The sequence below is a fragment of the Apodemus sylvaticus genome, chromosome 4 (assembly GCF_947179515.1).
Source record: "Apodemus sylvaticus chromosome 4, mApoSyl1.1, whole genome shotgun sequence".
In the NCBI taxonomy this organism is placed as follows: Eukaryota; Metazoa; Chordata; class Mammalia; order Rodentia; family Muridae; genus Apodemus; species Apodemus sylvaticus.
Window position 1 is genome coordinate 31,411,033 of NC_067475.1, and position 14,948 is coordinate 31,425,980.

The window sequence follows — 14,948 nt, forward strand, 5'->3', positions numbered from 1 at the left end:
GGGGCATAAATACCACTTCAGAGAAGAAACATACATTTTTAGACAAGAATAGGAAACACGTGATAAAAGCTATGTATATACATACACACACGTGCACACTTATATTATACCTATATGTGAAACTAAAGACACACAGAAAACATGCCAGAATATAAAGGGTTGGCAAGATTAGTGATAACCATCTAATAATTAATCTTGCCTTTACATGGTGAAAATAAAGGTTTTTTTGTTTGTTTGTTTGTTTTTGGATCTTTTTCCTTGTATTTTAGTAACAAGGGCATTTTTTCTTTTGAGCTTGAAAAGAGCTTTAAAAGAACGTCACTTTACAGATAAATTAGTACTCACAGCCACAAAATAAAAAAGCTTAAAAGTTTTCAGAATGCTACGTACTCATTATATAGTTAATTAATTCCCCAAAACAAGAGACAGGACTGATGCATGCATCTTCCAAACATCCCCTCTGAGATGGAGAACAGGGCAGGGGTGCGGGCAGGGAGCAGGGGGCAGGAGGGAGAGCAGGAGGCGGGATGGTCGAGCCAGGGGATAGAGAAGGGGCTTACATAATTGTCTCTCGCTGACCAGCCCGGATAAAGCTGCATATGTAGCTGTCTCTCTTTCCGTGCTAATTCATAATATTTGGCCTGCTCTTCCCGGGAGAGGGCGTGCCACTGAAACGGAAAAGGAAACGGGGAGAGAGAAATGGTAAGCGAGGCTCCAACGATCCAGCTCATGGTTCAAACTCTGACCGAGGGGTTAATATAAGTAGTTAAACTCCGGCTGCTGTCCACCTGGGGGGTGGGGGGGGGGGCGCGGGCCTGGTGCTGCAGACACCTACCTGGAGGCTGGAGGCTGGGGTAAAACTTACATTTTGGTTTCTCTGTCCTGTGGTCCCATGCCACATGCAACACATCAAAGCATTCAGATTATAAAGATCTGTCACCCACCCTTCCTTTTTGCCAATATAAATAGGAAAAGAAAAACCCAAAACCTCTCACAGGTGAACCCCAAGATCCAGCTCTGTTTGTTCATTGTCTGGAGCTTACACTGATAACTGGGCCCAAGCTTCACTTATTTATGCAAAATGTGCTAATTTCCAGGTGCCTTTTGTGATAAACACGACCCCTTCCCACCCAGACTCTCTGCGGACACTGTCATGTGAAGTTTGAAACAAAATTCATGTGATCCAGTCAGGCATGACATCAGTAGCCAGCCCGTCGCTGCACTCACACACGTCCACGCCTACAGACTCCTGATAACACCAGCTGCACGCCACACTCTGACTGTGGTTAGCTTACAGCCAGTAGGAATCGAGAAGCAACATCTAAATTTGTTTGTAATCTATGAGACTGGGGTTTCTGAAATAGAACATAGAGCGGTGGACAACCCTTGAGGTTCCCTTCTCTCGCCTTTTTAATGTAACCACCAATTAACAAAAATTGTTATTCTGGAGGCAAGGTATCCATTTGGGAATTTGAGGACTTATATGGGACATTTGCCTGGGTCCCCAACAGATGGTTTTCTAATATTTTCCCCACATCTCCAGTGCCAGCATCCATGGAGATGCTTGCACCACCTAACTGTGAGGTGACCACACTAAGATGGCGCAGCTGCAGGAGAAACACGAGTTCTTCCCCCAAAATGTCTCTCAGGCAGCTGGGAGCCTCGGCCTCCTCCTGTTCTGTACCCAGCTGTCCGGTACACTGATTCTAATTCCAGTACCTTTTTTTCCCCCACAAAAAGAAAAAAGAAAAAGGAAGGTGTGGGTTGCTTGAGGAAAGGGAGGAAGGAGAAAGCTGCTGTGAGGACGAGCTCCCACCACTGTGGCCTTGGCCGTGAAGATCTGGCCTAGCGTCTTCCCCTGTGGGAATGCCTGTTGCTCTGTCTAACAGGAGAAGAGAAGCAAGGAGCCACCTCAGCCGCAGGCCAGGCAGCCACACCCACACCTTTTGAAATCCCCTAGAAGCCAGCCTCGGTGCTGGATCAGGAGCTGTTTGTTTGTTGTTAACTGTATCAGAAGTTCATCAAGTAAAGTTAAAGCTCATGACATACAGGTGACATGATATGAGCAGAAAGGCAGTCAGGTGACAGACTTTAGATTGTATTGTGTGTGGTTCCACAATTGTATTGGAGCTTTGCATTGAAGACAAACATTTCTTTAAAAGCCAAAGAGATGGCCTTTATTTCAGGGGCTTCTAAAACAGAGAAAGAAACTAAGTCTAAGAAAACATGTTCCTGGCTCTTTGAGTACTGAAAAATATACTTTGAAGTATCAGATTTTATTATTAAAAATTGTCAAGTTGTAGGGGGGAAACATTTGCTTACTTTTAAGAGACTGCTAAGACATTCTAACGACCAAGCTGTAGTAAGCAGGCCTCTGGCAAGAGCCCAACAAGTTGGTTTGTTTTAAAATAAGATTTGTGCCCTTGCTGTTTATGATGCGTATTAAGGAAATTTTGATTCATTCATATGACTGGGCATTTCAATTCTAGAAAGAGTAAAGATGAATTAAAAAAAAAAAAAAAAAGGAAAATCCAAAGATAAAATGTTCCAGGATGGATTTAAGATCCACTTTTAAGCAGTCTAATCACGCCGGTGTAAAACTTCATGATTTTTAAAGCCAGAACTTTAAAGAGTCAGTAAGCGGGGCTCCGCCAGAGGGGAGTGCTCAAAGGACAGAAAACCTGATCTTAATCAAAGATCCAGAGGCCTATAAATAGAAACAGGTGTCTAAATCAAAGACAGAGAGAGACCCCCAAATGAGAACCATCCTTTCAGACACACACGCTTGGATCTGGGGACCGCTCAGGGAGCCGAGAAAGTAGCAATTGTTGGAAATGTGCATTAAAAATAGGAAGCATACCTCAAAGATCACATCCTCACCCTCTTGAGCAGGAAAATAATTCCTGCTGCAGGGCCAGGGGGCATCTGACTCAAAGAAGAAAAAAGGAAAAGAGCTAAGAGAGATATTCGAACTGAAATTTAAAAAAAAAAAAAAAAAAAAAAAGCTTCAACCCCTCAGAATCAGAGAAAGTGGTCACCAGCCTTTGGGCTTATTAACGTTGGAGCCCTTCAAATCTGATGGACTCAGCCCTCTGCTGAGATCTGGCTTGGGAATCACTATAATTATCGTTATTAAGTGTTTAAGTATCCATAGGGAGATAGGACATCACACTCGGAACACCAAAGACTATAATCTGTCCCTGTGTTCTACCCTCGAGAGCTTGGCGGCTCACAGATTGGAGCTGGCAACGGGTTGAGGCTCTGTAGTGGGAATCGCTAACTTGAGGCCTGCTTCTGTGTTCTGCGCTGACTGCAGGCCTCCTGAATGTCTCCTGAAGGTTCTAGTGTACTGAGTTGGAAGTGTGCTAAGGAGTGTAAGTGATGTAACCTAACACACAATCTTCTCTATGCTTCCCAAGGGTGGGAAGAGCCTCCTCACCTCATCTGAATTTACAAAAAGAAAAACAAAAGCCAAAACCCATATACAGAGGTCACAGACTGAGAAGCTGTCACACATACCCGGTGAGCACAGGTGCATAAAGATGACATGTGCTTAATAAAATGTAGGGCAGTATCGGTAGAAATGTAACCTTTGAGCTCACCCTACAGCTTTACAGATATCAAGCTAAGAACACTTCAGTCCTATGGGAAATGCTGGGGAAGGAAGCGCTAGCCTTCGGGTAGCTGCTGGAAGAGTTCCCACGTCCTGGTTATAGTCTAGGACCTCGTATATGACAGACAAGAGCTACATAAAAATGACAACACGGGTTAAAGGAAGGACGCAAGGGAAGAGGGCGACCCAGGAGCACAGTACGCGCGGGCTTTACGCTGCAGAGCACATCTCCAGAAACTTGAGGTCTCTGCATCCTCACACGGTCTTTGAGTCTCAGAGCATGGCAGCTCTACTTCTACTTGGGAAGGTGTGGCTTCTGCTCTCCTCTGGGCTGGTCTCCTGGAAGCCCTGTGGTAGCTCAGGTTTAGAGAGCCCTCTCCCAATCCTCACCCCCACAACCTAAGTGCAATGTCCTCAGAGGTTCCTCTGCTGGTCCCTGCTGGTCTTTCTCATATAACCTTGCTAATTACACCCCCAGCATTGACTACACATTTTAATTTTATTAGGTAACTTGTGTGTGTGTGTGTGGGGGGGGATGTGCTAGTGTCTATATCTGGTCACAAAATATCATACTCCAGGAAGGTCTAGGCTTTGGCTGTTTTATTCAGCAACTGTTACCAAGCATCATGACAGAAAAATAAAGACATTTGATGCCAGACCATGGTGGCGCACGCCTGTAATTCCAGTACTCCGGGAGGCAGAGGCAGGCGGATTTCTGAGTTTGAGGCCAGCCTGGTCTACAGAGTGAGTTCCAGGACACCCGGGGCTACACAGAGAAACCCCAAAAAGACATTCGATAAATATTGTTTAAATCATGCTGGTAAAAAGCACTGATCAGTTCTGAAAAGTTTTCTATGTTCCAAGCAGAGTCAACATTGTTTACAACACACTGGATCATTGTATCTTGTGTAGCATTGCCCTGAATGCACATGCTTGCAGGTATGTGTCTGAGTGCGCGCGCGCGTGTGCACACACACACACACACACACACACACACACACGCGCGCGCCACAGGTGGGTAACTAAATCTCAACATATTTTGAAGAAGCCGCCCTCTGGCCGCCATGAGGCTCGCCCGCTACTCACCCTCCGGCCCAGGATCTGGTTGATAGCCGCGCTCTCCTTTAGCGTGCACTCAGCCACGACGTTCGCTCTCATCTCTTTCATGTATAACATGAAAGCATTCAGAGGCTTCTTAATGTGAGGTCTTTTTGGCTCCTGCTCCTTTCTCTGTTCATGCTGAGGCTTCCTAAAAGGTGGTGGTGGTTAGGGAAAGGGGCAGGAGGAGTTGGGAAGAGAGGGGAGGCATGGTGAGGATGACCCTCCTGGCTCTCCGTAAGCCCCTGGCACAGCAACAGCCTGGAGGAAGAGCCTGGGCTCACCTGATGAGAACCCAAAGTTGCAAGCAACTGAACCACAGGACTTCCTCATTTACACAGTGACACTGCTTCCTTCACTGAGCGAGCTCCACTTAGGGCCCCCAAAGATGAGGCTCCAAAGGAGCTGCATACAGATTCTGGGTGGTCATTCCCCTCTGGTCCCTTAATCCTCCACTTTTGGGTGGGGATTAAGGGACACTTTGCAAAGAGCTCTCTCTCTCTCTCTCTCTCTCTCTCTCTCTCTCTGTGTGTGTGTATGTGGGTCTGAGAGAAATGGGGGAAGCGTCAGCCTTGGGTATTGATCCTCAGTTGACATCAATATTGGTCGTTCAGAAAGTTTAGAGAGCCTGGGACCTGGTCAGCAGATCCTGGGTTCCTCTTGTCTCTGTCTCCCTAGTGGTGGGATTGTAGGCATGTGCCACACACCTGGCTTTTTTTTGCATGGCTACTAGGGACCAAACTCAAGTTCTCATTAGTATAACACAAAGCTCTTTACCCCGACCATGCTCCCTACACCTAATGAGATTTGGACCCTTCTCACCCAACATAAATATATATCTTCTTTGAATACATTTTTGGAAGCCTTATAGGCTGTCAACACTGCTTGGCCCTGCCTTCTCATGCATAAATTCTAAATAAGGGGCATACTTTCTTTTCTTTTCTTTTAATACTTTATTTATTTTATGTGAGTACACTATTGCTATCTTCAGACACCAGAAGAGGGCATCAGATCCCATTACAGATGGTTGTGAGCCACCGTGTGGTGGCTGGGAATTGAACTCAGGACCTGTGGAAGAGCAGTCAGTGCCCTTATAAGCCACCTCTCAAGCCCTGGGGCACCATTTCTTATTCTTCCAAAACACGGGAATATATCTCGCCTCTTAAAAATTTGAATCAATGCTGACCCAATAGGAAATTCCATGCTAGTGGCCACCACTTCTTGATTCTGTGCTGCAGAGAGAGGACTCGGACATGGGGAACTGCACTTGCTACTATCTCAGTTCCCTGAGGGAAAGTCTGGGGTGGGAAGTGCACTACATTTCAGGATCCTTTGCAGCTACACAGAACCCTGCCTCATTCTAGTGAGTGCCCATGAAATGTTAATCCCAGGACTATTCCAATCTCAGATTCAAGTCCCCGATCTCGGGGACAGTGCCTTCCAGGCAGAGCTGTACGGATTTTCAAGATGGGGGGGGGGGGGGGAGTGTGCTGCTCGAGGTGCTCTACTTACACGTGCATTAGGTCACTGTCCGTGTGGGGGTGCTCCTGTTTGACCTGAGGTGTTACAATAGCTGGATGAGGGATGCCAGTTGTGTGGGGGCCAGGGGGACCAGGAATCATATGATGAGAAAACCTGTACAGAGAGATGAGAAGGCTGTTATGGCCAAATGTAGGCAGAGTTACGAGACAGCTCCCTACCTGTGTCTGGCTATGAGTGAAGGGCTATCTGTATACACCTGAGTATTGACTACAGTCTGGAATGACAACAGTTTTTTTTTTTCTTTCAGTATTCAGCTGGAAAATATAATTATTCCCTGTAGTTTTTCAAAGAGGCGTTCTTCTTCAGGAGGGCAGCAGGCATAAGATAAGGGGAGCTGGCTCAGTTTCCCCACAAAGCAATTTTCCAACAAAAATTTCAATTTAATTTTGAGAGAGATTACTGGAAAACGTGACACTTCATTCAGATTTAACCAAAAGCATCACATTTCAAAATCACACACAAAGTGTGTTCTCATACTGCCAGCTGTGGCGCCAAAGTCAAAAGGGAGAAACGGGAAGAAAGGGTAGGAAGAGACCTCACAGACCCTCGTTCCGAAGGTTTTCCTTCTTATTGTCCAAGATGATCATCTACAAAGCAGCAACGTTTGGGAGGCAGGGCCTGGGGAAGAGCTGACTCAGGACTTAAGGTTAGGTTAAAGGCAGGGAGATGCTATACCTGGGCAGTTTCTCCACCTGGGCATGGGTAATGTGGCATGCAAAAAAAGTTAGGCTATCCACCAGCTACTGCAAAGGATGAACCCTGCCCTGCTAGAAAAAGTAGTACTGTGTCTCAGCAAACACTGAGTAACTGGAAATGCCTTAGACTGTTTTGTTTTTTTTTTTTCTTTTCAAACCGCTTGAGTAAAAGCTTAATTTCACAAGGAAAACATTCTTTGTTCCCCTCCTCCCCGCCCCCCCCAGCCCTTCATCAGGAAAGCAGAAAAGGACTTTTGCTAGGATGCCTAGTGTTTCAGGAAAAATAAAAACGTCTTAAGTATTAAGAAGACAAAATTACAAATATTTGACTAAATAATGGTGCCCTCCCTGCTAAATGGAAAGATACTTGATGCTGGTTACGTGTCTGTAAGGAAATCTTTGTCTTCAGTTCTCAGTGTTAAAAACTATAAAACTGAAGATTATTAAACAATCTAGCCATCTAGATTTATATATCACTGAACATATATATAAGCTGATATATATATATATGTGTGTGTGTGTGTGTGTGTATGTATATAAATATAAGCCAAAATTTACCACACAAATCATAAACATCAAATCCACATTAAAAACAAAAAAGAAAAGTAAAGACAGATTCACAACCAGTTAATAGCTCACCATTTGATTTCTGGCACAGTAACACAATGGCTTTCTTGAGAAAGCCACACAGGACACACAGGTGACACGGCACAAAGCTGTGTGTACATCAAGGACATCAAGCACAGGGTACAGCATCCCTTCCAGAAGCAGAAGCACCACACAGAGCAGCCCCAGAGAGCTTCCCTTGCAGAAACATGTCCACACAGGGCCTGATTCACACACTAAGATGGACCCCCTGCTCGGCGAGGGCCAGTTGAGGCTGGATCTGGGCTAGGGGGTGCTTTCAAGTGCAGCCTCATTACAACTGAGTTAAGTTTCCACAAAGGAAGCAATCATAGCACTCAGACCCGACTCATTTTCGGGGTTCCCGCTCAGCCCGCCCAACCCCTAGTGTGATCTGAACCCAGACAAGCTCTTCAAGTTCACTTCGGGGTTATTTGTCCTCCCCTGGTAGGTGGTAGCGAGTTCTGGGGTTACAATGGTTCCTGGTGTGACAGGTGCCCTGTGACACCTAGTGTGGGAGCCAGGCACACTGCGCAGACACACGCGGGGCTGGGTTACGGGGCACCTAGCCAGCCAGCCCAGAGGCAAGCGGGGCAGGGGTGCGCACGGCGAGAGCAGAGGAGCCGCCGGGGCGGTCCACCTCCACCTACCTGGACATGGAAGTGTCGCCTGACAGTGAGGACGGGTAGGGTTGCCTGAATCCACCCGAGATGGGATAAACAGGCTGACCTTGCCTGAGGTCACAGAAGAGAGGAACCCATCAATGACAAAACATGAGTTACCAGCTAGCAGTAAGAGTCTGGTGACAGGACCGAGGGGGTGTCGGGAAGGCAGCCACCCCCAGCCTTTTTACAATACTGCTTCCCTTCCTCGCCCTCCCACATCTCAACCAGCAAAGCACCGTGGGGCCTTGAAGAAAGCCCTCCCTCCCTTAGTTCCGACCCCAGGCTGGCCCATCAATGGTTCTTTGATCTGTTTCCCTTACCCAACACCTCTAATGCAAAGTAGGACTTAAAAACCCTTCTTGAATATAATGCAGCCCATAGAATGGTAAACTGTCCCTTCAGAGAAGCAGCTTAGCAGACTCTTTATCCAAACCTTTGAGAATTTAGAAATAGGAAGGGCGTCTATTTACATAAAGTAAATAGATATCTCAGGGGTACTGCCTGCCCCTCCCCCTTACAGACACCCATTCTCTGCAGTTAACTTTTCTCCTCTCTGAGAGGTCCCTCTTCCCCTCTCTCATGGTCCAGTTTTTATTTTACAATCGTTACTCCCGGCTGCCAGGGACGGCTTAGGCACATTGCTCCCGAGGAGCTGAGTTCAGAAAGAGTAATTGAAGTAGGGCTCAGATATACACATCATCAATTAAACCCTCAGACTGAGTGACTTAATGTTGGAGAGGGGGTCGGGTGGGAGCGCTAGCCTTGCTGGAGAAAAATGTCAGGATGTCTGGGTGTGGAGACGAAGCCAAGATGTGCTGTGGGGACAGCGGGCTCAATAGGGAATGAGGAGAGCTATCTGCAGGACCATTGCAGCGAGGACGGACTGAGGAGGAGCAGGCGTGGAACCGGAGAAGAAAGCTGTCTGAGGACAGCCACACACTGCAAATTATTCTCCTCAGCACAGTTTCCCTTTACCTCCATAAAAACAAACGAGAACTGAATAAATGGGCAGCAGCAGTAGGACTGTTTCTCGAAATAACCAGGACAGAGAAGCAAATCAGTATTTGAGGTCTGATGGCAAATCAAGTGCCGAAATCTGGCTTCTTGCTCCCCTGAACTGAGTCTGGGTTCTCGCTTATTAACATGCTTGTGTTCTGTTGATTTCTCCTTTTCTCTCATGTTATTTGTCTCAGTTGGTCACTTAGAAGGAAAAGTAGCTAACTAGCAAGTCTAAGTTCATCTTTAAAAAAATATGACTTGTTTAAAAAAGAGAAGAAAAAAAAAACTGGAAGAGAAAAGCCACTCTGAGCCTCCGCTTCACACAGCATAGCCGAGGCCCAAAGCCACAAATTGAATCCATAAAACTATAAGCTTCAAAGCAAACGCTACGCAGTCATTTTCTACACATATTAGTGGACGTGGATGCAATCCATTTCAAAGTCGGTATTTTTTTTTTTTTAAAAATAATCTTTCAAATTGAAATGAAATAAAGTTAGCACCTTGCTGGTTGGTGGAAAATCTCCTGCATTCCACAAGTGTGACTGACTGTGCACGGAGCTAATTTCCACGAATGGGAAGGAGTAGAAAGACACGTGTTCACACGCTCAGCTGAAGGTTACAGGAGGGCTCTTACCAGCCAAGGGGTGGGGTGATCTGTCCAACGCCGCCCGGAGACAGGGGGTAAAAGGTGGGGATTTCAGGAGCTGGAGGGTGTCTGGACATGCCTGTTAAAAGGAACACAAAGGCCTGGTGTTTAAAATCGAGGGACAATCATACAGAAGAGCAAAAGAAAAAACAATCAAATGCTTCACGTCACTAGTCATAAGCTGTCTATCAGTCGGGTGGGTGGACGTGCGTCTTTCTTAGGATTTCAACCTCTGAGCAAACAGGGTCTTCAGATGGACAGCTGCAGCTTAAGAAAGCCATGCAGGGATGTCCGTGCTGCCAGGACACAGCCACCAGAGTCGTCTCTTGACGATTTATCCTGCTCTCATGATTTCACTTTGAAGAAAATGGTAGACAACTGTTTCTGTGTAGAACGGCCAGTGACAGCCCTTCCTGAGAAGGTGGCCGGCCCACCACGGGGCTCAAAGATTAGGGAAATTGACATTTTCATCGGTTCTCTTGTGAACCCACAGATTGGGGAAACACGATACCTCAGAGGAGCAAAGATTAATTAGGAATCCTCGGCAGCCCGTGGTGGTCACACTTGATATGATTCATTTGTTCCCTGCTGCCATTTCTGCTCCCTCTAAGCCCCTCATCAGCTCTGGTCCTCTGGGCTCCAAGGTCACACTGCTCTGGATTACTTGCCTTCTCCAGCAATGGAGAATGCCACCAGATGGGTTCTCGTGTCTGAGATCCCCTGGGAACCCAGTGTCCTGCAGCCCTGAAACCTACCTAATCCTTAATCCCACATGACATCCCTTTTTAGACCTTACCTTAGGCACAGGGGAGAACAGAACTGATCGGACACAGTCACACTATGAAAATGGGAAGTTTAATGCACTGTTTCGGAAAAGCACTAGGTAGGCCATATAGATGACCACGGTGACAAAAGACTAGTTCTGTCTAGGGCGATGGTTCTCAACGTGTGGGCCTTGGAACCCTTGGGGACGTCACACATCAGATATCCTGCATATCAGATGTTTACATTATGAATCATAACAGGAGACTCTTTAAATAGCTTGAGGTTTGACTACTTAACACGCCCATAGACTTCTTGTGGATCTTAAGTTACCAGAGGACCTAAACACGAGAGACAGACTTCCGTGCCACCTTGACTGTTGATATTACTTGTGTATTTAGGACAAACCTCCTCTCTTCTTACACAAAGACACACAGACTAGAATGGTCCCCCTGCTGCACTCAATAGGGCTCCTGCCTCAGGCCAAAGCACAGTTTGCTGTTTCCAAAATCACTTGAAATCTCTTTTCAGTTTTGCTTAGACACACTAATTTCCTTTGATCCCATCCAAGTGGGTCCCCAAATTTGTTCCCCAGGGTGTTTTTTTCTTGTTCCTGGGAAAGGGGAGGGTGAGCTAAGGTTGATGCTTCTTGACTTTTAGTGAGTTTTTCAACTCAACTTGTCACTTGCTCCCTGACCCTCAGATACTCAAGTCCTCAAATCTCAGGGTCTTCTGGAAGGTTCGAGTTAAAAACAAACTAAAAACCATGGCCTCACTTCACCCTGCACCAAAGATAGACAAGAGCATTAATTGTGAATACAGCATTAGCAATGTGTATCTTACTCTTTATAAATGAGAATGTTTCCAAAGGCAGTTTCTATTTTCTGGATATTTCTGCTTAGGACTGCTGTGTGGACATAATATTGTTGTTTTCCCTCAACTAGACAAAGCTGACTAGCCTACTAGGAACTCTGACATCCATGGCTCTGGTCTCTAGCTGAGCAGATTTGGGGTTGGGGTGGGGGCACAGGCAACGTACGCAAGAAACAAATGATGTAGACTCAATATTATGTAAATGAGGTACATGAAGGGGAGGTAGATGAAGGGGAGGTACAGAAAGCTAGGACAAACATATAATTAAAACCAGGATGTCCACATTAAAACCACTAGAAACGGTGGGTGGAATAGTATAATAGTCACAAGTTTTAAAAAGGAAAAGAAAGGCTAAAGGAAGCACACATCACTAGTCCGGTCTCTACACATGCCCAGAGGTGATGAAATAAATTAGCTATACAAAGCAAGGGAGGAAGGAGAGTGGCAGACCCGTGAACACAGGGGAAACCAAATGCATTCAGAAGACTATAAGCTGTTGTTCAAAACTAAACTGTCCTAGAATTCTTCGCAGAAAACCCACTCAACAGCCAATAGTGGCGTGTTGTTCTCGGAAACAGTGACTGTTTCAAATTGCTCAAGCAGAATGCAGAATATACCTTTTCATCCAAAAATTAAATGAGAGTAATAACAGAAATTTGGAGGGTTTTATTAATAGCTGAGACTTCTAAATCTCCAGTTTTATCACTCACAATGGCACAGTCTGTAGACAGGTTTTCCATCTCAGACCTGTCCTGAGATTGCAAGCCACACTGGACAGCTTACATCGTGGTCCCTCTGGAGGTAGCCCAAAGACACCCCAACTCACCATGGGGAACTCCATACTGGCTTTGTTTCCTTGTTTTGTTTCTCCAACAACAAATGAAACAACCCAAAACAAAACACCAGGATCTCACAAGCTCCACAAAGGTTCTGTCACCAAGCTACACTCCCAGTTCCCAGACCAACAATCTTACCTAGTCTACAGAGACACTCTACTCGAGCCCAAGACCAACAGGAAGTGTCCAAGTAAGTGCTCTATTCAACCTAAGGATCTGGGACCTCTGGTGATTGACTGCTGAGTGGTAAGTAGCTAAAAACAAGTGGGCTCAGACACTCTTTTCACTCCGTCAATGGAGGTCATCCAGGGAGGGTCAGAGGGCAGAAGGCATGCTTTGGCCGCTGCGCTCTGGGCTTTCTTGTGTTTTATGGGGTCTTTCATTTTGGTTTTCCAAAGCCCTGCTGAATCCCAATCTTGCCTGTGCAAGCTCTGCGGAGAGGATGGGTCCCAGGCTGAGAACTCCCTGTCCAGACCCCCCTCTCACCACAGGCAAAACCCTGGCATTTCAAGTTTGTTCAGACCTTACACAATGTGCTCTTCTGCAAATGAAGAACAAGCAGAGCCGTTTTGACTCTAAACAGAGATGGTTTTGCACTTTATTTATAATATCTAAGCTGAGGATGGGATATAAAAAAGGATAGAGAGTGAAATATAAGGAATAAAGAAGCAAAAAATTCCTGCTTCGCTCTGTGTGTGTGTGTCTGTGTGTGTGTGTGTCATTGTCAACGGTTGCTAGAGATGTAGCTCAGTATTGAGATGTTTTCCTAGTATGTGCGAGGACCCAAGTTTGATCCCCAGCACTGCCAAAAATTGATTAAAAAATTCAAAGTCACTAACATCTTCCGTGGTAGTCACCGCCCCACCCCCACTCCAAGCCACAGCTTCTGTTCCCCATGGTCAGCTGAACTCTAAAGTCATAAATGGAAATATCCAGAAATACATACTTTTATACATTTTAAATGGAGTGCATAATGGAATTGTTGGCTTCTTGTTCCTTGTGTCGGATACATGCCTGGGCCCCGTGCCCACGATGCCCATATATCACCCACACCCACGACTCTCTTAGTGGCTGTCTGGGGAATCACATCAGTTGGTCTACTGTCCTGGCATAACAGTGTCTGTGTCTGAATAACCCCCGATATCATTTAAAAATGACCCTGAGGGCACAAGCAGCTATCCGGGTAGAGAAGATATGCCAAGGGGAATCTGTAAAGTTCCTCCTTTCAATGGAGAGGGACTGGTTCCACACTTACTGTGGAGGAGAAAGAAATCAAAACATGTGTTTTTTTTTTGATTTCTAAGATCTGGGATGACATCCAATTTCCTACTTGTGAGGTAGGAGAGAGGTATATTTGTTAGCTGTGTCGTTCTTCCTCAAACCACAAGAGTGGTTTGTTGCTAAAGGCTTAGTGATGGAGAAAAGTGATTAAGTTTTGGGGCCCACATTTATTCAGTGGCCACAGGACGGGGACCGGGGACTTGAAAAGAATATCCCCCACATGGATACTTTAGCGATGTGGCAGAGAATGCAGTTTTCACTGTTTGCACAACCCAGTATTGTGGATTGTATTGTGGATCATATAGGCTTTTTGAAATCTGTCACTTGGAACATGACAGTAGTATACTTTTCTTCTTCTTCATTGCTGTTGCTGCTGGGTTTATTGGGGTGGTGGGGGGGTGTTTTTGTGTGAAAAATTAAGGCAACAACAAAATCTCATGGGTTTCTGAAGGAACTGCCAACCAACCGCATGCATCTTCCGCTGCATTTTGACTCACATGAGGCAGACACCTGCATCCCCGGAATAATACCAAGCCTAGGAGACATGGCGCCTTGATTGGCAACAGAGGCCTGGGCGGGCCGGAGGCGCTTACCTTGCTTGGAGTTGACATCTGACGGGATGTGCGACGGGTGGGATCCCGGGGAAAAGTGCTCGTCGCTGTACGTGATGAGGGGGGTGAGAGGGTGGACCGCGTGAGAGGGCTGCACCACCGGCACTTTATTAGACTGCAAAGCAACCACAAGGCCAATGGTTAATATGGCGGCCTGACTCTTCCTCGGCTCCTCCTCTCCCCCGGCCCCCAAAAAAGAAAGTCATGCAGGAACAGTAAGTAGGCAGCAATGAAGGGAACGCAGGAGCCGTGAGCAGAGTTGGCAGTGCTTCCACACAAAGACCCAAGTTCAGGAATGCCCCACAAGGAGGCTGCTGGGGATGTAACTGCTGGCCTGCAGAAGCTATCTGGCCACAGTGCTTCACATGTCCCGAGCCTCCGGACACGCATGTTACACGCCCTTCCCATAACCCCCCCCCCCTGCTTCCTCTTTGGCAAAGAGCTGATTGAGCAAACGCTGGGATCTATGGGCTTGTTACACATCTAGCTAGAAGACATCCATTCAATAAAAAACGTGTCCTTTGAATGGACCACTGACCAAATATTGCCAGCCTCAACAACACAGTCACCACAGATCGATAATTTACAAGCCCGCAGTGCCTTAGCATATCTTTCAGGTCCGTTTGTTGCATCATGCTGTTGTGACTGCTTGTTCCTCCTGCTGCTTCTAAGTATGGTTCCTCATAACCCTCTGGTGTAGTGG

General features: G+C 46.3%; 1 protein-coding gene across 4 annotated transcripts in view; it reads right to left on the bottom strand.

The window, feature by feature from the left end:
• Lef1 (lymphoid enhancer binding factor 1) overlaps positions 1-14,948 on the bottom strand; it is a 110,459-nt gene that overhangs the window by 20,998 nt on the left and 74,513 nt on the right. For all 4 annotated transcript variants that reach the window (XM_052179239.1, XM_052179241.1, XM_052179242.1 and 1 more), the window contains exons 4-9: positions 14,228-14,360; positions 9,871-9,961; positions 8,223-8,306; positions 6,224-6,346; positions 4,700-4,862; positions 561-668 (exon numbers count right to left, since the gene is read on the bottom strand). In XM_052179239.1, the coding sequence (XP_052035199.1) occupies positions 561-668; positions 4,700-4,862; positions 6,224-6,346; positions 8,223-8,306; positions 9,871-9,961; positions 14,228-14,360 (702 nt within the window). The remainder of the gene's footprint in view (positions 1-560; positions 669-4,699; positions 4,863-6,223; positions 6,347-8,222; positions 8,307-9,870; positions 9,962-14,227; positions 14,361-14,948) is intronic.